The sequence below is a fragment of the Gossypium hirsutum genome, chromosome A13, assembly GCF_007990345.1.
Source record: "Gossypium hirsutum isolate 1008001.06 chromosome A13, Gossypium_hirsutum_v2.1, whole genome shotgun sequence".
NCBI classification, from domain to species: Eukaryota; Viridiplantae; Streptophyta; class Magnoliopsida; order Malvales; family Malvaceae; genus Gossypium; species Gossypium hirsutum.
The window spans coordinates 77,281,097-77,307,963 of record NC_053436.1 but is presented as its reverse complement, the minus strand read 5'-3'; the positions used below and the strand labels follow the sequence as shown (position 1 = coordinate 77,307,963).

General features: G+C 32.2%; 1 protein-coding gene across 1 annotated transcript; it reads right to left on the bottom strand.

Moving 5' to 3' along the window:
* Positions 1 to 22,759: 22,759 nt before the first annotated feature.
* Positions 22,760 to 26,015, bottom strand: LOC107893637 (membrane-bound transcription factor site-2 protease homolog). The gene is made up of 6 exons (XM_016818676.2): positions 25,432 to 26,015; positions 25,173 to 25,320; positions 24,587 to 24,667; positions 24,033 to 24,488; positions 23,600 to 23,923; positions 22,760 to 23,263 (listed from the first exon to the last, which is right to left on the bottom strand). Exons 1-6 carry the CDS (start codon positions 25,848 to 25,850, stop codon positions 23,102 to 23,104), a joined length of 1,590 nt encoding a protein of 529 aa, XP_016674165.1. The 5' UTR covers positions 25,851 to 26,015; the 3' UTR covers positions 22,760 to 23,101.
* Between the last annotated feature and the right edge of the window lie 852 nt (positions 26,016 to 26,867).

Below are 26,867 nucleotides of genomic sequence, written 5' to 3'. Positions count from 1 at the left end.
TGGTCAGGTTTAATTAATCTAAGTTATTTAGTTTTCAAATTTTTTAATTGAGGTAAGTGATTTGAATTTCATCTATGGACTTACAAAACTACTTAAGCTTACTCTGTTTATTTTTTTGTTTTTTGTAGTTAACGTTTTGTAAAACTGGTTGGACGGGTCAACTTCGAAGGTCACACTATCTAGATTTTGTTTTTATAGTATGTTAATTCGTTATTTTGAATTTATGGCATGTATATTGGGTTTTGAATTTGTTGAACTTAAAGTTCTTGTTGAATTTGCAACCTTGGTTAATGTAACAGGCCGATTTTGAGCCTAGTCGGAATAGTGGTTTCAGAACCACTAATTCGAGGTTGGAGAAATTATTTTTAATATTATTTTATGTGTTATAGCATGATTATATGAGTGCATGAAAATTTTGGTGAAATAATTTTAGCGATTGCATGCTTAATTGCGAAAAAAAGGACTAAATCGCATAAAAGGCAAAAGTTTTGTTTTTTTTAGAAAATGGTGTTAAAGAACTAGAGAATCATAATTAGAGGTCTTTAAAGGGCAAATAGGCCCATTTCAATAGGGGTGGCCGGCCATAGGGACAAAGATGAATAAAAAAATCAAAATTTGGTGGAGTTGGTAGCTTATTTTAACTAGAAATAAGATAAAATAAAACAAAAAGGACTTCATCTTTTATCATTCAGCTTCTCCACCGAAATTACCAACAAGAAAGGGTTTTTTGAAGTTTGAAACTTTCAGCCATTAAGTTCTTTCATAAGTAAGTGATTTTGATGACTTTTCTTGATAATTTTTGTACTTGTGGGACCCTTATGGCTTAATTTAGCTAATGGACGGGCTATTTTGCAAAATGGTTGAGAGTCTAGGGTTTAGACATGAGACTACTCATGTTGGGTGCTGAAATTTTATAGGAGAAAAAGAATCATGGTTGTTAAATAAACAACTTTTGTGAAGTGGTTTTCATGAAAACACTGAAGAGGACCATTTTGTGAAGTTTATAAAATAGGTTGCAAATGTGTGAAATAATTGAAATTGTGAGATCCTATAGGCTTAAAGTAGTTTTGGCTAGGCTTGGTTAATGTAAAAATTATATGAAAATAGATTTACGAGCCTAGGGGTAAAATCATAATTTTGTAAAAATTTAGGGGCAAAATGGTCATTTTGCCAAAATATGAATTATGAAATGCATTGATTAATATGGTGATTTAATGTGTGAATTTTTATCATTTTAGATTAAGAAATATGAAATCCAGACCTAGACTGGGGGAAAACCAAGCTAGTAGACTAAATCCAACTAGTCGTCCACTTTTTGTATACCGAGGCAAGTTGTACGTAATTAAGGCAAATTTATCGTTATTATGTGTGGAATGATTGATTTTGCAAAATAATGATGAATATGCTTATGATTAATGCATGATGAAATTTAATGTGGTAAATTCCAGTTGAACCTAGGAATAGATTGGATATCCATGCCGTGACATTTGGCTGATATATACGCTAGTATAAGACCATGTCTGGGACATGGCATCGGCCACATTATGAGAGCCAGTGTAAGACCATCTCTGGGACATGGCATCGGCCACATTATAAGAGCTAGTGTAAGACCATGTTTGGGACATGGCATCGGCATTGATAGGTGCGCTAGTGTAAGACCATGTCTAGGACATGGAATCGACGTTGATATGTGCGCTAGTGTAAGACCATGTCTGGGACATGGCATCGGCATTGATATGTACGCTAGTGTAAGACCATGTCTGGGACATGGCATCAGCATTGAGATGAGAGCTAGTGTAAGACCATGTCTGGGACATGGAATCGGCAATTTACCCTCTTGTGTGAGGCTTATCGGATATCCTTTAGTATTCCAAATTGTTTCACGGGTTATTTTAAAGCTTATAATAAAGATATGGAATGATATAATCATGTTGTGAATGGTATAGGTGCTTATTTGAAACTCAAGAGATATGAGTCTAGTTAGGATGCCTTAATGGTAAGAATGACATGAGTAAGTTCTAGCTATAAAAATGATTTTGGGGCGATTTTGTAATCTTTGGCTTATACTTGTGATATTTAAGCATGTAGTGATATTTACTTTTGTTCACTCAAGAATGTTGTGTTAATTTATAATATGCTATGTGTTTAAATACGCATGGTTGATGTTGTTACTTATTTAAATACAACTTACTAAGCTTTATGCTTACTCCCTCTCTTTTCGATTTTCATATAGTGCCTCCAAGCTAGCATTGGGAATCAAGGGACGTCGGAGGCATCGATCACACTATCACCTGAAGCTTTTGGAATAGCTAGTTTAAATGTTTTGAGTGTGACATGTATAAGGACTTGATCTTTTGTTTAGTGTCATGTTAGTTTAGCCACAAGTGTTGGCTTATATGGATGTGATATTCATTTTGTATAGGCCATTAATGTTGGCTAATATTGATTATTATTAAATGCATTTGATGAAAATTTTCATAGTTGTGGTTGTTTTGGTTATGTGTGTTTATGCTTGGATTGATTATATTTGATGTTGTGTAGGTTGGTGCAAGTAAGGGTGTGCAAAATTCGGGTAAAACCGAAAAAATTCGGTTAACCGACCGAATTCGGTTAATCGGCCGGTTAACCGAATTAATTCGGTTGGGGGTCGGTTAATAATTTTTTGAGTTTTCGGTTAATGGTTAATTCGGTTCGAAATCGGTCGATTAACTGAACTTTTTCGATTTAACCGAAAAAATAATAAATAAAATTATAATATATTAATAGCCCACTATTCACTCAAACCTAATCCAACATAAACCCAAATACCCCATCTAATATATCTTAACCCAAGTACCCAACCCAATCATAAAAATTACAAATAATTTAATAAATAAAAATAAAAATCTAAAACTAAAAATAAAAATAAAAACATATAATTTTATACAAATAATTCGGTTAATTCGGGTAATTCGGGCAATTCGATTAATTTGGTTAATTCGGTTAATTTTATACTTATTTTAACCAAAAATAAAAAATATATATAATTTTCAGTTAATTCGGTTAACCGACCGAATTAACTGAAAAATTTCAGTTCGATTAATTTTTTTGAAAAAATTTCGGTTCGGTTAACAGTTAAAAATTTTGAAGGGTCGATTAATTCGGTTAATGTTATTTCGGGTTGTTTAACCGACTGAACACCCCTAGGTGCAAGTCTGGGTGGAAAAAAGGTTTGGTAGATAGCCTTGTTTTTGTCCATACGGGCAGACACACGGGTGTGTGTTTAAACCGTGTGTGACACACGGCTTGCCCCATGGGCGTGTGGTAAGGCCGTGTGTCCCCTGCACCTAAAGTTGGCAAAATAGAATGCCTAGTAGCAACCACACGGGAGGAAACACGGCTGTGTGTTTCAATCGTGTGGAGCACACGGCCTAGTACATAGGTGTGTACCATGGCCATGTGCCCTTACAGGGTTGCTGACGTCAGAAACAGAATGTCAACGTTTTTGTACACAGGCTGAGGCACATGCGTGTTATGGCCGTGTGGGGGACACTCATGGACATGGACGTGTGCCAAGCCGTGTGAAAACTTTTATAGGTTTGAATCGAGAAATAAATTAGCACGAGCTAGGGACATGGGCTGTCCCGATATGTTTAGGTTGTGTGAGCCACATAGGCCTTCAACACCGCCATGTTAAGAAGACACACGGGAGTGTTGCCCTTCCATATGGGCGTATGCCCCTGTCTGCTTGAAATTTTACAAATTTTTCTAGAGTGCACAGATTAGTCCCGAATCAATTCCAAAGTGTGTTCAGGGCCTCGTAGGCCCACAGTAGGAACATTAAGGTATTGTGAAAAGTTTTAAATTGGAGCGAAATTTCAGAACTAGGAAATATAGGTTTGCATATGTTGAGATAGGTAGCACCTCATACTCTGTTCTGGCGTCAGATACGAGTAAGGGTTGTTACAATTAAAGTTGTTATAAAAAGCTAAGTTTATGTTTTATATTAAACTTGTGATGAATGTGCAGTAGTTAGTTGAAATGTCATATTGACCCTATTTTGTGAGATGAAAATTTGTACGATTTGAATGCTAAGCATGAGTTTTTTTTTATGTACTGAAATGGTAGTTAGTTTTGGTGTTTTATTTGGTGAATAAATGTGGAAATAGTCATTTTGGTTTTGGTATCTTATGGTTTTTAGGTTGACTATGTTTGTCTTTGGAAAGTTGGTATAAATGTATGATTTTGGCATATATTATTTGAGTCATAGTTGATGATTGAATGAGATTAACATGTTAATTATATCTTTTTTAAAATGGTTGTTGTTTATGGTTAAATTGTGGTGCCAATTAATGCATATTGGTTAGGCACATGGGTTGATTGTGAATTGGTATATTTTGGCATGTTTTGGCACATTTTGAATAGGTTTGGATGTTAGTTAATGCATGACTTGTAAACTAAGAAAAGGTGTGTGAATGTCTTGTGATTTAAGGTGTTTTTAGGTATACACGGATTGAGACACGATCTGCCACACGGCCATGTGCCTCACACGGTTATACGACACAGTCGTGTGCCCTATTTAATTTTGGTTATTTTAGGTTCACACGATCTCAAAGAGTTACATGGCTTGACAACACGACTGTGTGACCCTGAGTTACATGGGCATATGTTATTACATGGTTTGGCCACACAACCATGTCTATACTCCACACGGGCTAAATCCTACCACACAGCTTGGCCACACGGTTGTGTGACCCCTGTTTTCAGTTTTTACACTATTTTCATATTTTGATTCAATTTAATCCTTGGTTGTTTCTCAATTACTTTTAATGCTTTGTAGGCTCAATTTAAGTCCCGTTTTAGTTTGAATGACATGTTTTTTGAATGAAATTATTGATGATTGATTTAAAAGTAAAATTTTGAATTGAAATAATCTACGATTGTTTTGTTAATTGTTCTAATTTCCTGTAACCTTAATCTGATGACAGAGACGGGTAAAGGGTGTTACATACAACAACGAGAGAGATCATCAAGCTTAAAGATCAATCAAAACAACCTTAGTACTTAATTATTTCATACTTTTCTTGTACACACTTGTGAGCTTTCATTGATATTATTTAGCTCAAGTGTATTATTGTTCATTTGAGCTTTATTGGTAAACATTCTGATCTTGTAAAGATTATTACTTTGTTTCCTTCTTTATTTCTCTTTGGGAGGGTTGAATCTTAAGGTTTGGGTAGAAATATTAAGGGAGATTGTAAGGTTAAACCTTATCTTCAAAGGTTATCAAATTAGTGAATTTAGGAAAATCCTTAGTTGTGGAAAGCTAAGGTAGTGGAGTAAGCAATTGGGGCCGAACCACTCTAAATTCTTTTGTTCATTGTTTCGTATTATTTCCTTGCTTCCACCATTTTTCTTAATGGCTAATTATCCTTCCCTCTTGATGATTTTAGATTGATTAATTGAGCTAAGAATTGGTATCGTAGCTAGTCTCTAAAGACGGTTTAACAACCAAGAAAAGATTCTCAGAGAAGCTCAAATGATCATAAACTCTTTCTACAACAATGACATCTATTTTCAAGTCAACTTTCTTTGGTTATTCTCAATCTATCTCCAAACCTCAGTATTTCAATGGTGCTAACTATTTCTATTGGAAGTCAAGGATGATGTTGTTCATCCAAGCAAATAATCTTACCATATGGGACATTATTATGGATGGCCTTCAATTCCATTCAAACAAAAAGGAGAGCTTTTAGTTCCAAAAAGCAAGCAAGAAGGAATGGAATGAGGAAGATAGGAGAAGCATTCAACTCAATTCCAAGGCAATGCACATTCTATTTTGTGCACTTGGTCTAGATTAGTATAATAGAGTTTTGTCTTGTTCAAACGCCAAAGAGATATGAGACAAGCTTGAAGTCACCCATGAAGGTACTAGCCAAGTGAAAAAGTCTAAAGTTGGAATCCTTACACTCAACTATGAAACTTTCAAGATGAAGCCTGAAGTGGTTATTAAGGAGATGTTGATCGGTTCACAATCATTATAAATTGATTGAAGTCTTATGGAAAGATTTATCTAAATGAAAAGGTTGTAAGGAAGATGCTTCGAAGCTTACCTAAATTGTAGGAAGCCAAGATGACTGCAATTGAAGAAGTAAAGAATTTAAAAACATTGACTTTGGTTTAGCTCATCAGTTATTTGTTTACACATGAGATAAGACTCAATGAAGGGGTTGAAGAAGAAAAATTTGTGAAGAAGAAGGTTGGTATTGCTCTAAAATCCGCCACAAATGAAGATAGTGAATCAAGTGAAGAGGTGGATGAAAAAAAAGAGATGGAGATATTTGCTAGGAGATTTAAGAGGTTCATGAAGTCCAATAAAGAAATAATATTCCAAAAGATGGAGGAATTGAAGCTTGAATCTACCAAGTAGAAATATCCCATTATTTTCTATGAATGTAAGAAATCGTGACACATCAAGTTTGGTTGTCCTCAATGGAAGAAAAAGGGATCAAGCGAACAAAAGCTTAAAGCTTATATGGCTACTTGGAATGATGAGGATAATGATTAAGATCAAGAAGTAGCCAAAATATGCATTATGGCCATCAATGATGCTAAGGTAACTTCTAACTCATCTACTTCAAATTCTTTTTCTTTTGATGAGTTGTAAGATGTCTATGATGAATTAGGCTTGGAGTTTGAATTTATGGTTTCAAAATATAGGAAAAGCTGTAAAACCCCGTACTCGGTCTGGTTGCCGAACCCGAGCTATGGAACGTTACATTAGCCATCTAAGTGACTCTCTATTAAAGCCTAACCTAACCTCCAACACACGATAAGTTAAAACACAAAATATGCTTAAGTTAATAACATGTAGTAGAATATCTTATAAGTATTCATTAACATGCTTAAACTAACTTTTATTCAGGTGATACTCTGGTTTAAGTAAACAATGTACACATCTCAACATCAAAGTTCACTCCTATTGTAGCTCGCACATTCTAAGTTTTCATTATGTAAGGCTCATTAAGTAGGGTAAGCTTTGTGAAATACCCCTACGTGTTTAGATACTGTGAACTCGTCGCAGGGTTTTCTCTTATTCTGCATATCAAACTTTATTAAGGGCAATTCTAAATTCTTGTGTTCATTGTTTCATATTCTTTCATTCTTTCCACCATTTTTGTTAAAGGTCAATTCTCCTTCCCTCTTGACGATTTCAGTTTGATAAATTCATCTAACATTATTTAATCTATATACTATTAATAAAACCCCTAATAGAGTTGGTGTCACAAGTTAATCAGGTACCATAAGAAATGACTAATATACCATTTTACTAAATGACTACTACTATTATTATTTTGATGACGTTTTTATCTTTTCATACTTTTATATAATTCTTAAATAAAGGATCTAAAATTAACATGTATAAGGATTAAACTCGTGTTCAATAGATTTATAAACAAATTATTTACCATTACACTAATAATTCTTAAGTAAACATTAAAAAAGTAACTTTTAACATAAAATGTTTTCTCTCATCAAATTTGTGTATATATAGATAACGTCACTGATTGCATTAGTGTCATAAGACAACTCGACATTTAATTTAAAAAAAAAGAATTTTAATATTGAATTTTCTTTTAACTAACTTGATAACTATTTGGCTTGCTATAGAAAAATGATAATATCATGATAAACAATTGGAGTGCATTTAAATATCTTAATACCTATTTCAATTTTCTTTTACATACAAGTTAAATTATTTTTAATTTTAATTTCGTACATATTAAAAATGTGATGGTATTATTATTAGTTTCAAACCTTATGCTTCATGTAACACCCCAAACTTGGCCTAGAAATTTAAGCTAAATCTGGAAGAGTTACATCAATGCGTTGAAAACAGGTTTAGATAAGAATTCAGAAAACACTCAAAACTTTACTTGATTTGTAACGGAAAACTTTCAGAGTCTTAACTTTAAAAACCAAAAATCCATTTTAGTCGACTTAAATGATTTTGTAGTTTCGTGTTAGAAATTGTCAGTTATTGACGAGATTGGCATAAAGCAAGGCGAGTTCAAAAACATATTACAAACCCAAAAGATTAAATCAGTGCAAAATTAATCCAAACTCCTGTACGCTGTCTGGTCCGAAGTCAGAAATTTTACCTGAACAGATAAAAATAAAACAAGGGGTGAGCTATAAAGCACATTATATAACCAAACTCAAATACAAATAAACAGATTACAACATATAAATCGTAGTAATGTAGAGAACCTAATAGCAGTCATATAGCCTGCACGGAACAGATCCAGAGTATCAAAGAGATTTCAACAATGGTAGTTCAATAGATCATAACAAAACAAATTGAACAGAGCAGAACAACAAATGTATGTCTATGTCGATGTAGTATTTTTCAAAACCAATCAGAGTGCAAATTTATCATAAAACATCTTACGCAACTCCGCGACACACCAAAATAGAGTTCTCCAGAACTCGTCCAACCAAATCACACCAATAGATAGTTGTGGACAGTGTCACCTGAATTTGTAGTTAAAACTGTCAGATAAAATACAAGTGGTCAAGCCACTATATTGCAGTTAAGCTACTAGAACAAAATTGTGGATAAACCACCAGATAATGCAGATCATTAAACTGCCAAAAATTTCCTCCTTTCACATCATCCCAAATCCCATGCAATATGTCATGGCATACACATACAGAGTCAGAGTGATAAGTATGTAGGTCATGCTATCGTACAATAACAGAATTAGTAGGCTTGGGAGTCCATGCTTTGTAAAATAGATTTATCAAACCTCAACAGATCACATCAGATTGCCATGAAGTCATATTCATGGTTATAAATCATAATTAATACCAATCAATTCAACATATTCGGATATTATATATTCTTAATCAATAGAGTAAGATAGGAGCGTATCGTTGGACTTAACAGAATACAAATTGTACCTAGATAATTCACATACCTTAACGTATCCAAACAGGGGTACATTATACATTAGCAATCACTTTTACTTATCTTAAATCAAAATAGATATACGTACAGATAGTTGGTTATACACTAACAGATAAACAATTCCTAAGTTTTATAGCTTAATACAAATCATACAGACCCTACGGAAGGCCTACATTCGATCCAGACAATGTTCATAGCCCTAGGGAAAAATTTCAGAATCTTGACCCACATGGCGCACACCCATATAGCTCTATTAGTGACTCACATGACCTCGCACACAGCCGTGTTGTCCCAAACAATAAGTTATATGGGCTGGACACACGTTTGTGTCCCTAGCCCGAGTGACCCTAAATAGTGCCTCACACGGTCGTACGGCGCACACGGCTGTGTGGCGTCGAAGGGCATGTTTTTTGATGTTTGCAAATTGCAGAAATTCAGGTTTTGGATACCCACGTGATACGGATTCAATGCAGAAGCAACACAGATGAACTCTCGTCCTTAAAACGACAATCAAACCTCAATCAAACGATCTCCATAACCATTTCAATAACTAACATATTTATAACCAAAGTTCCGTTGAAATTTTTTGACACAAACTCAAAATTTGTAAGGCCCCGAAAATAGGTCTAATAGTTTTGGGTAAGTTTATCGGGTTCCGAGTGAAAATTGAGAATTAATCGAGTTAATTAGCAATTTATATTCTCAATTAGTTAGCTTAATTTCATCTAAAAATTGGTAAATAATATTTCGAAAAATAAAAATATTTTTAGAAAAATTAATTTTATGGTTTTAAATACTTTTTGGGTAAAAATAAATATTTTAGGTTAAATTGGAATTTAAAAATAATTTAAAATGGGGGTTTAATTGGGTGATTTAAAATATTAATTAAATGGGACTAATTTGAAAAATAAAGGAAATGTGTAAGAGGTTTTGCAGCAAATAAACCATATTTTTAGAATTTTGGAGGGAAATGAGCAAATTGTAAAACAAGGGAAAAGGGGGAGTGACCTGATGGCAAATTCCCTAAATTTTGAAAATTAGGTGAGGGTTTTCAGTTTTAAAAACTCTGCAATTATCTCACTTTTCACTCAAATTGAGAGCTTTTCCTCTCTCTCTCTCTCTCTCTCTCTCTCTCTCTCTTGCTTGTTTTCATAAATCAAATACCATAAAATAGATCTAAACCTTTTCTCTCCCAGGATTCTCTCTAAAATCTCTCAAAATAATTTTCAAAGTTGGGCAAAAAGTCATATGAATTTCTTCAAGCATTTTGATTCAAACTTCCAAATCAATGATTCGAGTTCAATTAAAGGTAATCCTCATCTCTAAACTTGTTTTTAAGTTGATTTCAATCATTATTTGTTAATTAAAGTAATTATAATGGATTTTCAACTTTAGTTTCTTCTTTTTTGAACTTGAGGATCAACAATTTTGGGTATTTAATTTTGAGTTGGTATCCCAATATTAATGGATTTTTAAGCTCAAAATAGGTCTAATAAGAGGTTTTTTTTATCTTAAACCAAAAGATCAAACACTTTTTATTGATCAATTTTGAGAAATTCGAATTTGATTAAGAACATGGATGATTTTTCTGGAAAATTATGAAACGGATCAAATGATGAAAGCACATAGAATACATGTTATTGGACTAGGAAGGAATATTAGAAGTGGTTTGAGGTGCTGAAAGGGGAGTTTAGTTGAGGAATTTCATATTTCGGCTTAGTTGTACAACATTGGTAAGTTAGTTTAGAGCAATGATTTAGATTCATATACTTTATCAAGTTTTGTGTTTCTTGTTGCTATCGTTAGTTTGTAATGCATACTTTGTCTCTGTTAAAGCTCCACGTTAAGAGGAGGAACGTGCAAACCAGAATTGAAGCTCAAACTTCCTTGTTTGAACACATCTTTGCTTAAAGAGCTAAGTGTGGAGGCGAGTGATATTAAGGGCAATTTGGTAAATTTACCTAATTATGTGTTAAATTAAAGATTTAATTGGTTCTATTGATACTTAATTGCATATTGGATGGTTGGATATGCAAAAATAGGCAATTGGTTTGGTAAGTTGTGTATTATGCTTTTAGCATGATTAAATTATATGAAATAAATTGATATTTGGAGCATGATTGCTGATTTATTGAACATTTGATAAAAGTGTTCTAATTGGTATATGAATATTGGGAAAATGATATTTGCTATGCTTAATTTTATTGATATTAAAATTGCTTAGCAACATGCTTTTACTTGCATTTTAACATCCTAAATTAACTAATTAAACAACAGATTTTATGCCCTGTATGTATGATTATATTGACAAAATTGCCTGGTGGATTCATTGGCTATAATTGGCATGCCATAAGATTTTTGGGTACTCACCATTATTTGTGATATTGTGAGTATATGGCTCTTGGTGGACTGATTTTTTTTGGAGTAGATAACGGAGTGTTGAGCTTGAGTCTCCACTCATCGGGTTATTTAAAGAGCTATAAGGGAGGTGTGGCTTTAGCCCGCTCAATTCGGAGGACTGTATTTGATTTATGGGAGTTCAGAGATCCGTTTATCCAATGTATGATTACACGTTTACTTATTCCCATGGATGTATTATGCCAATAATTGATTGATTGTGTCAATATAATTGAATCTTTATGTGTTAAAAGATAATTTTACATGCCATGGAAAAATTGATTCTTAATTCTTAAAATAGCATATGATGTTATGGTGAAATGTTAACATGTTGTGACTGAAAATTTAATGCTTAATTGCTTTGATTTATGCATGATTGGGTACAAATTACTTGATGTTTTTACTATCATTCATTGAGCTTTTTAAGCTCACACCCTCACATTTCGTGCAGAGAATTTTCGGGCGTAAGGAATCGAGAAGCGAGTGCAAGAGCGATCTAAGAATAAGGCTCGGTAGTGACTTAAGAAAGTTAATTTAAAGACTATACAGGGGGATTGCGATGCTTTTGGGACTAGTGTTATTTTACTTGTAATGGACATTGGACATTAAATTTTGAACATTAAATTTGGTGATTTTATAATTGCTTTAATACATGATTTTATGTCTAATTGATGTTTTATTTGTGGTATGTTGATGAGTGTTCGTACGGTGGTTGATAACACAATGTATAAAGCATGTATTTTATTCTAACAATGTTTAATTGAAACTTATCATGGAGTGGATTGCTTGCGACTAATATATGTAGCTTGTGTGAATTAATTGGTTTTAGCTAAGCGTGTAATTGGATGTTAAATTTTGATTAATTATTGTATATTTTTTGTAAATAAATTAAACTGGAGATGTGTGGATGTTTATGGTAATTAATTGTAGCTATTTCAAGTTTAATGGGTAAGTAAAATATGTAAAATCGAGTAATTAAAACGAATTTTTGACAAAATAGGAGTAGTGGTTTGCACATGGGTGTGTGTCTTTTCACACAGGCGTGTGGGTTTTTGGGGTTTTGATTTTTAGTTTTTGTAATATAGTATTCTAATTTGCTTAATTTATAATTTAGTCTTAAAACTTGATTAGATTAATCGAAGCCTTTAATGATAGGAAAACTTGGTAATATTTTAGTATTAGACTTGTAACTGTTAATATTTGGTAGAAACACCCTTAATTTTCAATATGGAAAATGTACTAAAAGTTTATAACAGTTGCGATTTAGTCCCTAATAATAAAACTTGAATTAGACATAGTAAATGAATTCGAATTAAGTTGAAATTTTTAAGGCTTGCATAATTTGACTAAAAAAGGTTGATAAATATTTATAAATAAAATCGAGATAGTTTAACCTTAGGTGGTAAAATGACCAAAATACCCTTAGGTTTAAATACTTAGAAAAAGTTTAAAAATGGTTCACAAATTACTTCCGCATTAATAAATGATAGTTAATTAGTCATAAATGAGGTGTTATAAGGTCGGGGTGTGCGTCAGGTGGTCATTAGTTGGAGAGTCATTTCGATGGCTAATGCAACGCTTCGAATTCAGGCCGATCCGTTTGGGGTGTTACAAAATCAAACTTAAACTCTTACCCCCCAACCGCTTGTATCCAGCAATACAAGTACTTAAATCGGTGGAGAAATTCGATATGCAATCCATTCACCTAAGAAAAAGAACCAACTGAAACCTCAAAAACGAAATTTAACAAAACAAACATAACCATTTCAATTTTAACAAATAGCAATTAAGAGTGAATATTAGCATAAATTCAATTAAAAATTTACATTGTTAATTTTTTTTCGAAAATGACAAGATACACAATCTCTTCAACAAAACCAGTAGCGGAGTTATCAAAAAGAAAAAGAAAAAAAAAGGAGAATAACTGGCATTTCAAAAAAGAGAGGAGTTTTTAAAAGATGAGTTTAGTTATTTTTAAATTATAAAAATAAACTAAATGACTTCTTAAGGCAGCATAAAAGAAGGAAAAAAACATTTTTCTTATCGCTTTCATAGTGATTCAAACACCAAACTAAAGAGTACACAAAAGCTTATCCATTGAACCACTAGGCTCGTCGTTGTCATCAATTGATCAAAATTAACTTATAACCCACATGTCCAAAGATAGAGGTTTAATAAAAAATAGAAAAATTTCAAGAGATAGTATTTGAACCCAAAATCTCGCATACATAATCTGTAACAGTCCGGTTTAGACCCTAGTCGGAACAGTAGTTTCGGGACTACAAATCTGAGTTAGAAAAATATTTTTGATATTATTTTCCATGTTTACAGTATGATATTCAATATATGTGAAATTTTCGTATAAAAATTTGATCGTTTGTGTGCTTAATTTAGAAAAAGGACCTAATCGCGTAAAATGTAAAAGTGGCTAGCTATTTGTTAAAAGTGCCTATTTGCTATGGATTTTTAATTATGAGGTCCTTATGTTGTAATTATTCCATTGATAGTAGGAATGAACATAAATGGGCATTAAAATGATGGTTTTTAAATGGTTTATTAAAGGGGTAAAATGGTAAAATATGCATTAATGTTAATTAAATTAAAAAAAAGCAAAAATTCATCCATTATCATTCTTTTTTTTCGAAAATACAAGGAAAAAGAAAAGATAAAGAGTCCTAGGGTTCAGCTAAGGAAATTGATGATTTAGGTATGTGTTTTGATCCGTTTTCGACAATTTTTATGTTTTTGTGATCGTTGCTTAGCAATCTTTCAAGCCCATGTCTCAATTTCTGAATTTGATTATGATTTTGAGCTGTGCCATTATTGATAATGTGAGTTTTATGAATTTAGATGATAGAAAATGAAATATATGTGTTAGATTACTATGTTTTGTATTGGGATTTTTGATGAATTTGAGTATTTTGGACTAAATTGTGAAAATGAGAAATTAAGGGGCTAAAATGTGAAATAAATGAAATATATGGACTTATTTGGACTAGAGGAAAATTCGGCTAGGCATATGTGAAAGGAAATTATGCATATTTTGTGATTTTATGAAATAGGGACTAAAATGTTAAAATGTGAAAATGTGAGGGCTAATTATAAAATTCCCTAAATATGTGTTTATGGATTGAATTGAATGATTTTTTGAATAAAAGAGTTAAATTTGGATTTATATAAATCAAGAACCAGAGAAAACAGAATTAGATCGGGGAAAGTCCAAAGTCATTGATTAGCTGTTCATTTCTGTTCATTTCGTACGAGGTAAGTCGATATACAAATAAATGTGTTTGAATTGATTTTTTATCTTTATATGATATTGAATTGTGATGAATGACTATAGAATCTGAATGTGAAATGGAAAAAGTTTCGATAATGTAACGACGTTTGAAAGCCCCTTACGAACCATAGGAATAGTTAGGATACATATGTCATGACGTAGGATTCCTATATGTGATTTCGTGTAAGACCACGTTTGGGATGTTGGCATCAATTTGAGATTTACGTGTAAGACCATGTCTGGGACATCGGCATCGTATTTGATTTCGTGTAAGACCTTATCTAGGATAATGGCATCGATATTTTATTACATGTAAGACCACGTTTGGGATGTTGGCATTGTACGAGTTTTTTGAGCTATCCGAGTGTCCTTAATGATTCCAAATGGTTAAATGAGTAACTATGTGAATGTATATTTGATTCAGGTACGTTTGAAATGTATAACATGATTGAAAATGAAAGGTAAGTATTTGTACAATTGTGTACATATGATATATGTAAGAGAATTATGGTTAAATGAGCTATATGAGACTTATAGATATGTGAATATATTTTTCCATAAGTTACATGAATGAATTGGTTCTAGAAATATGTTATGTGATAAGTTATTTGTATATGGCTTACTAAGCTTTTGAAAGCTTACTTTGTGTGTTTTTCATCTGTTTTATAGATATCGAAGCTACCGAGAGCTTGGGGATCATCAAGGATCATCACCACACTATCAAACTTATCTTTGGTACCTTTTGAAAGTGTAAATGTTAAAGTATGGCATGTATAATCTAGATAAATTGAGATATGTTTTTGAGTTATGAATATTTAGTCATGTGATATGGCTTGGTTTTGGTTGTGATTATGAATGACTTTTGAGTATAAATCATGTGATGCAATATTGCTAATATAATGTGTTCATGATTGGCCAAGAGAAATGGTCAATTTGGTAAGATTTTGATATGAGATTGATTGAAGTAAATTGGAGTTATGAAACATATGTTTTGACATGACTTTGGCTTATGATTTGGTATGGAATATAAGAATGAAATAGATTGATAATAATATGACATGAATGGTTTATGTTTTGGGATTGAAATTGGTTGAGATCATGGTGCATTTGATGTTTATTTGGTGCTTGTAGGGAGGACCCAAAGTGGGTGGCATATTGGCCTTGTAAATGACCTATTTTTGCCTACATGGGCAAGGACACGGGCGTGTGTCTCTGCTGTGTTGCTCGAGGGCTATTTTAAAATGAGCCTGGGTAGACTACATGGTCGCACACACGAGCATGTGCCAAGCCGTGTGGCCAAGTTAGTTTCTAGCACAGGCTAGACACATGGGCGTGTGACTGGCCGTATGACCCAAGTCAGTATCCTCCCTAATTTTTACACAGCCTAGCACACGGGCGTGTCTTGTGGCCGTGTGGTCAAGTCAGTATGTATGCCTTGTTTCGCTACGACCTAGACACAAGGGCATGTGTAATGCCGTGTGAGGCACAGGGCCTATTCACACGGGCGTGTGACCTCTGTAACTTAGAAAAATTGTTTAGTTTCGAAAAATTTTATATGTGTTCGGTTTAGTCCCGACCTCTTCCTAATGCATGTTTAGGGTCTCATTGACCTAAGAAAAGGACTTTATGTTGATATTTGACTTTGATATGATAATGTATAACTTATGATTGTGAAATGTTCCGATATGTTAGGTAATGCCTCTTAACCCTAGTCCGACAACGGATACGGGTTAGGGGTGTTACATAACCAAAACACTTAACCACTGAACCAAATAAATTTACTTGTCAAGAATTTCCAAAATCTAGACTCAAAATAAAAAAATAACTACACTTGGTTTCAAAATTCAATTTTTCTAACTCGATTTTTTGAATGTTACAACTCTCTCCCCCTTAAAAGAATTTTTTTGAATGTTACAACTCTCTCCCCCTTAAAAGAATTTCATCCCCAAAATTCCCACGGTCTTATCAGTCTTTAAACCACAAAATTTGAAATGTCTCATTCATACAGACCACCACGCTATCACTACGCAACTAAGATTCCATACAAAACCAAACACTATTTCCAACGACTTTCTATTCATTAACACAAATTATCACAAAAACACATAACAAAAATCGCTAATGATTCTTAATTCGCAAATTTGAATCAATAGCACTCGTACTCCTCTCATAGTTTGGAGTTGCTCAATCACAGACCCTTGACCCACAAATTCAAATTGAGTCTCTTAGAACTCATTAAATATAACCCAAGGCATCGCAGTGCCCAACGTTTCCTGATTGCCGCCATCAGATTTGGTCGTCCTAACATATTCATACTTTCTCGAATTGCGCTCATTGCCCTGAGAAGAGGACTCGACTTGAATCACTCGACTATATCCAACTTGCCTTCGCACAATAAGGCTACGTGTACTAATTATACTAATCTTTCGTTTTACAAATTTTATGAGTTAACTTAGGTTTATTAACAATCCTAAGTATGAAGTTTTAACGGAGGTTTTCATAGAATTTTCCATAGTTTTAGCTAGGACAGAGTAACCAAAACACTATGGTTTGTGTTAGTTTACTTAATATAGCTAAGCTAGAGATACTTACAGGATCGATGTCGGAGTCTTAAATTTTTTATTTACACACACAAAAATAATCAAAAATTGAACACACTTTTTAGAAATCTCAAATCTCAAAGTTAGTCAAAAGTTCCAGGTACTTAAAAATCTTTCAGAAAGAGCTCTAAAATGAAAACTACAGCCCAAGTTTTGCAAACCTGGCTCTGATACCACTAAATATAACAACCTAAATTCGACCTAGAAGTTTAAGCCAAATCTGAAAAAGTTACATCAATGCGTTGAAAACAGGTTTAGATAAGAATTCAAAAAACACTCAAAACTTTACTTAATTTGTAGTGAAAAACTTTTCAGAGTCTTAACATTGAAAACCAAAAATCCATTTTAGTTGACTTAAGTCATTTTGTAGTTTCATGTTAGAAACTTCTAGTTACTGACGAGATTGCCATAAAGCAAGGCGAGTTCAAAAATATATTACAAACCCAAAAAATCAAATCATAGTTACATTAGTGTAAAAATAATCTGAACTTTCGTACGTCGTTCGGTCCTAAGTCAGAAATTTTACCTGAATAAATAAAGATAAGATAAGGAGTGAGCTATAAAGCACATTATATAACCAAACTCAAATACAAATAAACAAATCACACAACATATAAATCGTAGTAAAGTAGAGAACCTTATAGCAGTCATATAACCAGCACATAACAGATTCAGAGTATCATAGAGATTTCAACAATGGTAGTACAACATATCATAACAAAACAAAACAAAACAGAATAGAACAACAAATGTATGTCTAGGTCAATGCAGTATTTTTCAAAACCAATTAGAGTGTAGATTTATCAGAAAACATCTTACCCAACTTCGCTACACACCAAAATAGAGTTCCCCAAAATTTGTCCAACCGAATCACACCAATAGATAATTATAGACAGTGTCACCTAAATTTACAGTTAAAATTGCCAGATCAGATACATGTGGTCAACCCATTATATTACAGCCAAACTGCCAAAATAGAATTGTGGATAAACCACCAATTAATGCAAATCATTAAACTGCTAGAAACTTCCTCCTTTCACATCATCCCAAATTACATTCAGTATGTAATGGCATGCATATACAGAGTCAGAGTGATAAACATGTAGGTCATGCTATCATACAATAACAGAATCAGTAGGCATGGGAGTCCATGCTTTGTAAAACAGATTTATCAAACCTCAACATATCACATCAAATTACTATGAAGTCATATGTATGGTTATAAATCAAAATTAGTACCAATCAATTCAACATATTCAGATATCACATATTCTTAATCAACAGAGTAACACAGGGGCGTACCATCAGATTTAATAGAATACGGATCATACCTGGATAATTCACATACCTCAACGCATCCAAACAGGAGTACATTATACATTAGCAATCACTTTTACTTATCTTAAATCAATATAAACATAAGTATAGATAGTTTATTATACACTAACAGATTAATAATTCTTGAGTTTTATAGCTTAGTATAGATGAAACAGACCTTAAGTAATACTTACATTTGATCCAGACGACGTTCACGACCCTAAGGAAAATTTTCAGAATCTTGATCCACACTCCCGTGTGGATGCACATGGCCTGGGTGTCTGGACTGTGTAACCCACATGGCCTAGAACACGCCCTTGTGGCTCTATTAGTGACTCACATGACCTGTCACACGGCCTCACACATGGTCGTGCGGTCCCAAACAGTGAGTTACATGACTTGGACACACGCCCATGTCCCTAACCCTTGTGACCCTAAACAGTGCCTCACACGATCTACCATACAGCCGTGTGGTGCACATGGCCTACCACACTGCCGTGTGGCGTCGAAGGCCATGTTTTTCAGTGTTCGCAAATTACAGAAATTCAGGTTTTTAATACCAACTTGATACAAATTCAATGTAGAAGCAACACAGATGAACTTCCATCCCTAAAACAACAATCAGACCTTAATCAAATGATCTCCATAACCATTTCAATAACTAACATCTTTATAGCCAAAGTTCCGTCGAAAACTTTTGACACAAACTAAAATCGAACTTAGAACTCTTAACCCTCCTCCCGTGTTCGTATCCAACAATTCAAGTACTTAAATCGGTGGAGAACTTTGATATGCAATCCTTTTCGTCTAAGAAAGAGAACCAACTGAAGCCTTAAAAATGAAATTTAACAAAACAAACAAAACCATTTCAGTTTTAACAAATAGCGATTAAGAGCGAATATTAGCAGAAATTTGACTACAAACTTACACTGTTAATCTTTTTGTTGAAAATGACGAGATACGCAATCTCTTCAACAAAATTAGTAGCGGAATTATCAAAAAGAAGAAAAAAAATAGAAGAATGAGAAGAATTGATGTTCCAAAAAAGAGAGGAGTTTCTAAAAGATGAGTTTAGTTATTTTTAAATTATAAAAATAAACTAAACAACTTCTCAAGGCAGCATAAAAGAAAAGAAAAAAATATATTTTTCTTATCGCTTTCGTAATGATTCAAACACCAAACTAAAGAGTACACAGAAGCTTATCTATTGAACCACTAGGCTCATCGTTGTCATCAATTGATCAAAGTTAACTTATAAGCCACATGTCCAAAGATAGGGGTTTAATAAAAAATAGCAAAATTTCAAAAGATAGGATTCGAACCTAGAGCTTCACATACATAAACAGAACACTTAACCATAGAAAGATCAATTTACTTGTCAAGAATTTCCAAAATCTAGACTCAAAATCGAAAAATAACCACACTTGGTTTCAAAGCTCAATTTCTTCTAACCCGGTTTTTGGGATGTTACATTTCATCATTTGATGTATATTATTTTTAAACACACACCCGTGTTTTAAATATGTGGTTTCCACAAGCATACGCGTATGATAGAATTTCTAGTTAAAATTTATTGATTTTATTGTATTTTTTATGATTGATTTGGTATCATTTGACTCGTGATACCAAACTTAATTACACACTTTATGATTAGTACAAATAACTATTAATTTATTAAGTAAATTTTAAATAAAAAGAGAATAATACCTTAATGTATTTCTATTTATTTTCCTTCATCTTAATTAAACATAATAAAAATTTAATTACTTTACAATTATATTAAGTTCCATGAAATTAAATTTTAAATTATTTTATATTAGACCTCGAGTACAATTAAGTATTTTAATTTTTATTGAATTCATTATATATTATAAATTTTTTATTTAAGATAACTTATTATTATTTTAGAAGGTTTTAGTGAAAATTTTTATTAAAAAATAAAATCAAATAAATAAATTAAAAAGAAATTCGACTGATATATAAAATTGAATGTAAATTTAAATTTAAAATATTTAACTTTTCTTCGTATAAAGACAAAAATTAATAAGAGTACTTAAAGAATAAAAAACAAAAACCAGAGTCTCATTTTTTTTATATCTATTTTTTATAATTACATTTGTTACGTAATGCCTATTTTTACATGAGTTCACCATAATATAATACTAATATGGTTTTTTTGACTGAAATTAGTGTGAGGACCAATTTAATTAAAAAATAAAAAAATTATTTTGAAGAAAATAAGAGATGAATGATGTAAATATCATTTAACATCAATTTTTAAATATTATAATTAATAATGTTTAAACTTTACAATAATTTAAATTATAAAATTACCCAATTCACCTGCAACTTCCTTTTTCTTTTTAGAACAATATAGGAATATAAAATATGATGGAAGAATAAAAAGAAACTTTTGATGTGTTTTCTGTATGTCCTGCAAATGAAATTTCACTCTTATTTATAGGAGGTCTTATGTAGAGATATTACTACTCAAATGAATAGTCATATCTTTATCTATAAAACATAATTATTCAATAGATATCTACTTGAATAATTATGACCATTTATTTTTAATTAAGTAACATAAATTTTAATAACTTATAACTTTTTATTTGCAACTATTGAAATATTGTATATTTTAAAAATGTTCCAAGCTCAAAAACTTTGAACCTTGCTATAAATGAGATTCATAGTAGGGTCATGGATGTTATAGACATGTAAGTATTTAAAAAGTAGTAACATTTTGAGGAACTTGTTTAAGGGTTCAGTTGTGGGTGTATTATAAAAGATGGAGAAAGAGGGAAGCGGGGGAGGGATGGGAACGGTGCGGGGATATTTTTAATATTAATACAATTATTTTTATTTAATATTGATATAAAATTATTTTTTAATGGGATGATGATATGGTAAAATTTAATTGGTTGATATGTTTGTTTTAACGACAGATACCAACTTAAGTAAAAGAATTAAAATTTAGGTACTCAAATTGATAAAAAAATAATTTAGATGTCTAAAACAAATTTAATAATTTAGGTACGTGTTGTTGAATTAAGCCTAATTATTAATATATAATTTTGATTAAATTTACGTGTATATTAAAATTTGGTGAAACAATGTTATAATAGTAGTAACACTTAGGCTTATTGAACATTATATATTCCAAAAATACTTAATTAATTTATTCAAAATTATAAAATATAATTTTAATTTAATTTACATGTGATATCTGAAGATAAAAAAATAAATAAAATACCAAGTATTATTAAAAGATAAATTTGTCTTTTAATTTAAAATTTAGGTAATAAATAAACCTTGGAGAAATTTGTATATTTTTCATCAAACCTCAAGGTATTGGCGGGCAGTTCTCCATCTATATGGATAAGTGGTTTTCTTATCAAATAAGAGGGAGAGCTGAATAAGAAAAAAAAAATTGAAAATTAATTTAATTCGAAGTGTTTAAATAATTTATGAAATAAAAATTAAAAACTTAAAAGTTATTTGAATTGAATTGGATTCTGTTTTTGTATTTGATTTATAATTATTTTATTTTTTTATGATGTAAGAATAAATATCTTATATCTAAAATAGTGAAAAATAACTTTAAAATTTTTATATAAAAGTATTTTTTTAAAAAAAACACTATATAAGAATTATTGATATATTTATTTACTTTGAAAATTTTATTTTTTTAAAAATATTTATGAAAAAACTTTAAAATTTAATCATATAATATTAAAAAGATGGATCCAACTAAACCAGGCTTGAATACTTTTTTTTTCCTTAAATATAATATGTTTTCAATTTTAAATATAGAGTGTAAACTAAATAAGATACTTGCAAGTTAATTCAAAATTTAGTCTAAAATAATCATGTCATCATCAAATCAAACTTCTAATTTATGTTTTCTATTTAATAAATAATTAAAAAAATTCAATGTTAAAGTAAAAAAAAAAAAAAAAAAGAATCCAGATTAAAAGTTTCCAGATAAGTTAAACTCATGTTTTACCGTGTAAACTATTTTAAATAGCTTCCAAAGTAATGATTTTCTGAAAAGGTTAATATCATTTGTAGAATATATTTTTGGTTGCTTAACTAATTTTATTGAAATTGATTTTTGTAAGTTGTTTTCAGATTATATTTGTTATAGTCTAACACAAGGTTTTGAAGCTTGAGCTTGTGTGTCAAATCTACTTCAAAATCTAAGCATTACTATGATACCCAAATACAAATCTAAATTAAACAAATTATTCACAATCCACTAACTTAAATAAGATATTAGGATTAATATGCCGGACCCAAACCGTAAAAACCAAAATCTTCGATACATCGCCTCTCACATCCATTTCAGACGGCACCTTTTTGCATTCATGAAGTTGAAATATAAAACATGGAAAGGAAGAGTTCAAAAATCTTTCCCTGCCTTCTTTTAACTTTAACCTTCAAGCTTTTGAAAGAACACATAACCAGTGTGTACACTCAATTTCTTTTGGTACAAGCGATGCTGCATAATTTCTTTTTTTTTTCTTTTAACTTCTGACCTCCCGAAAGACAACAATACTAGAAGAAATTGATAAACGTCATCCTCAAGAAGGCCAGAACTGAAACCAAACTCCCTCCCACAACACATACTTGATGGATTTTTCTTGTTTTTCTTGAGCTCAATGATGTGAAATGGGACAATGCCACCTCCAAAATCGATTCCCCATCTAGGAAATATACCTGATCAACAAAACAAAAGGATTAGTATTGAAAATCCATGCACCTCACATACTCAGGTATGGGTATGAGAGTATGATCCTAATAACATACTTTGCAAAAGAAAAAAAAAAAATCGACTATGCCAACATCTGACACATACTCATATCTGAGATAGAATCCCTAATCTACTTATAGACAGTAAAAACAATTTGTTTCCCTAATATGACAATTTAACATTAACCTTTATTATCAATTATCTGTTTGTTAGGGCAATGAAGTGCACTGCAATGAAGGTGGAAAAGCATATGCTTGAACAGAAGGTAAAGTTTTTCCATGATGTAAAAACGCTGTACTTACGGGTAAACTATTGAGAAGAGCTAACGCTAGAGAAACGTGGAATGTGCATATTAAGCTCTTTTCCAGTTTATTTGGAAGATATTTGCTGAGAAAAACCCCCCACCGAGGTTGATATTCAGTCAACTGAACTGAATGCGCCATCGATATCATGTCACCTACAAAAATAAAAGTCCCACCACATGTTTGTTCTACAGCATCCGAAGAAGTGTTGGAATCTAAAAGGGAACTTCTAAGTTGTAAGCATTCTCTTGAATAAAGACGTGAATATGTAATCTCTATCCACATCAAATCTGGAAACTGAACCGGACTTAAGCAAGACTCATCCTGCAGGCATTAAAAAACAAGGTTGTGATCAATGATATATTATTAGCATCATCTTGAAGCAAGTTCGAGAAAAAGGATAATGGCTAATTTATGCTTCCAAAGAATCTACCTCGGAACACATACAACTGCTTCCATTTTTCTTTACTTTTCCCCGTCCATTACATTTTTCGAGATTGACAATATCCTTTGTATTCAAACAGAGTGCATTTTCCTTTCTTCCAAGATCAACATCTTCACCATCCATATCTACTGACTTACTTGGATCAAAGCAGTAAATTTTCACAAATGCCGTGAAATCTTCAGGGCAAACAGATTGGTTTTTGGCCAATTGAACATTCTTGCCATCTTCCAACAAGGCATTAGGCACGCAGTACCCCTTTCTGCTATCTACAGCACCAAAACCTTTAAAGTAATGGGAATCACTTGAATTGTGAAGTATCTTTTTATCTAGTAGAGCAGTCATCTCTATCCAATCTTGCATGCTATGGATGGCTGCACCATCCAATGACGCTATTGCATCCCCAGGAGACAAAAACTCAGATAACGGTGATGCTACTTCCAAGATCTATTCAAGACGGGAAAAAGATAAAACAAGACAATCTCATCAACATGCTTTAACTGAATAAAACAAAATGAAATATGTAAATACTTGCAGCGCAGTACCAAAGGGCTCTCGGCATGCATGTAAAAGGGAAACAGGATCACGGGCCGCAGGAACAACAACAACCCACAAAGTGCACAGAACTACAAGAGGGACAAAAGTAAAAGTTAGAGGTGAACTAGATTAAGCTGTGTTTGACCATTACAGTAAAATTGTGGAACTCCAATTCCCATCACAATGACAATGCTATATGTAAACAGATTCAAAATTTCAGTTTTGCACCATGGTTTGACAAACCAACGTGTTTCTGTACCCAACTACAATGCTAAACTCAGCTTAAGCCAACCAAGAACTCACCCAAACATGATACATCTACATTATGCTATGCAGGTACAAAATTTCAGCTTTGCAGCCCAACTACAATGCTTACCTAAGCCTAATCCGATCAAGAACTCATGTAAACGTTAAATACCGATCACAAAATTTTGAGTTTACTACTGCATGTGGAAATACATAAACGGATTCCTAATTGCAGCACCATGGTCTGACAAACCAAAGTGTTCTGCAAATCCAGCTACAACGCTAAGGCCTAAGCCGATAAAAAAATCATCCAAACACGAAAGACTGATTATAAATGTGTGAGATTACCACTGCATTATGCCAAATACCAGCACAATATACGCGAAGAGAGGTTAATCGAGGCAATGCCTGCAGCAAATCATAATCAAAAGCAACTAGAGCACCAGGGAATAGAACCGCAATAAAAACTGCAATGTACTCCAATTGAATTCCCTCACTGCTTTTTCACCTATCGCAACAAACATGAGAAAAACCTGACCTTGAAGCTCAAAATTCAACTTAAAACATCAATGTTGTTTCCAATGCAATCAATTAAATAGAAGTTGACCTTGCAAGGGCGATAGCGTGGCCAAATTCATGGACGGAAACGGAGACCAAAGTGGAGATGAACAAATATCCGGCATCCGACATTGAGATTCTTAAAGAAGGGGAAAAGCCGAACAAAAGGGAGCTGAAAAGGTTGCTTAACCGCGTGTCGGAGCTAAGGAATAGTTGCCAGATAAGAATCCAAGTGACTCCGATGAGTGCCGTTAGGCCGAAACCAGTGCCAATGGAAAACCAGAGTTTAAGAATCATGTTGTGCTTTCGGCCGAACCGGAAGAGAGGTTCGTTGAGGGCGTAGATTTTGAGGTCGCAGTACCAGCAGGAAATGGCGTTGACGGTAGCCATCACGCGGTGGATTAGAGGAGGAGAAGCACGAAGAGGGAGGCGGGCTGCTCCATGCCTTCTTGCTCGGTTCAATCTCATAGCTCAGATTCCGACCGTACACTTCTCCGTTATTCCTCCTTTGACATATGTTTGGCGGCGGCGGCTGTTAGTAGGGTTTCTTTTTTCCCTCAAACTGATTCAGTTAATGAGACAAAAAAGTGTGTAAATCGCGGTAAATTGGTAATAGATAATAGAACCGGACGCGACTAGTGGTGTAAACGAGCGATGGTTGGATTCGAGCCGAGCTTTGTTATTATATTAATGTATTTTATTTTTCTTTGGTTATTATATGAATGTGAGTTTAAAATTTTATCAAATTTACATATATTTGTTTATGATTAACTTAATCTATTTTAAACATATTCATACTGAATTATGTTATTTTTAAAAAATTTTAAAATATATTTTTATTTAATATCTAATAATTTTATTTATTAAAATTTTATGTATAATCTTCTTTAACATTTTTCATAGTATAGTATATTATTATAAAATTAATTTTTATGTATTATAAATTATATAATATATAAAAATATTATAAATTTTAAAAAAATGACAGAACTAGAGTTGAGCTCAATTTTTTTTTTATCTAAACCTTCTTAAATCTTAAATTTTGAGTACATCTTTGAAGTTGAGGACGCACATAACTTCAATTATTCAGAGCTTGGCTTTCCTTAATTCTAAGTGCATGTAATATTTATTTGGGTAACTTATTTGGTTGGTCACCTAAATTTTAAAGTATTTTCATTTTAGTCACTTAAAAATATATCCTTACAATTTTGTCATCTTCATTAAAGACTCTTTTATTTTAGTCGCACAGACATTAAATCTCTACTAACAGTTAATAATACATGCCACATGATGTTTACTCTTTCATTTTGGTCATTCCAAAAATATTTTTTTTTTAAATATTGATATGGGTAAAAAAATTAAGGATTAAAGTAAAAAAGAGATAGAAACTAAAATAATGCATTAAAAATTGTTTCCCCCTTACTAAAAGTTATAATTTTTTTCAATATTGAAAATTTAAATTTTAAAACATCAAAATCAATTAAA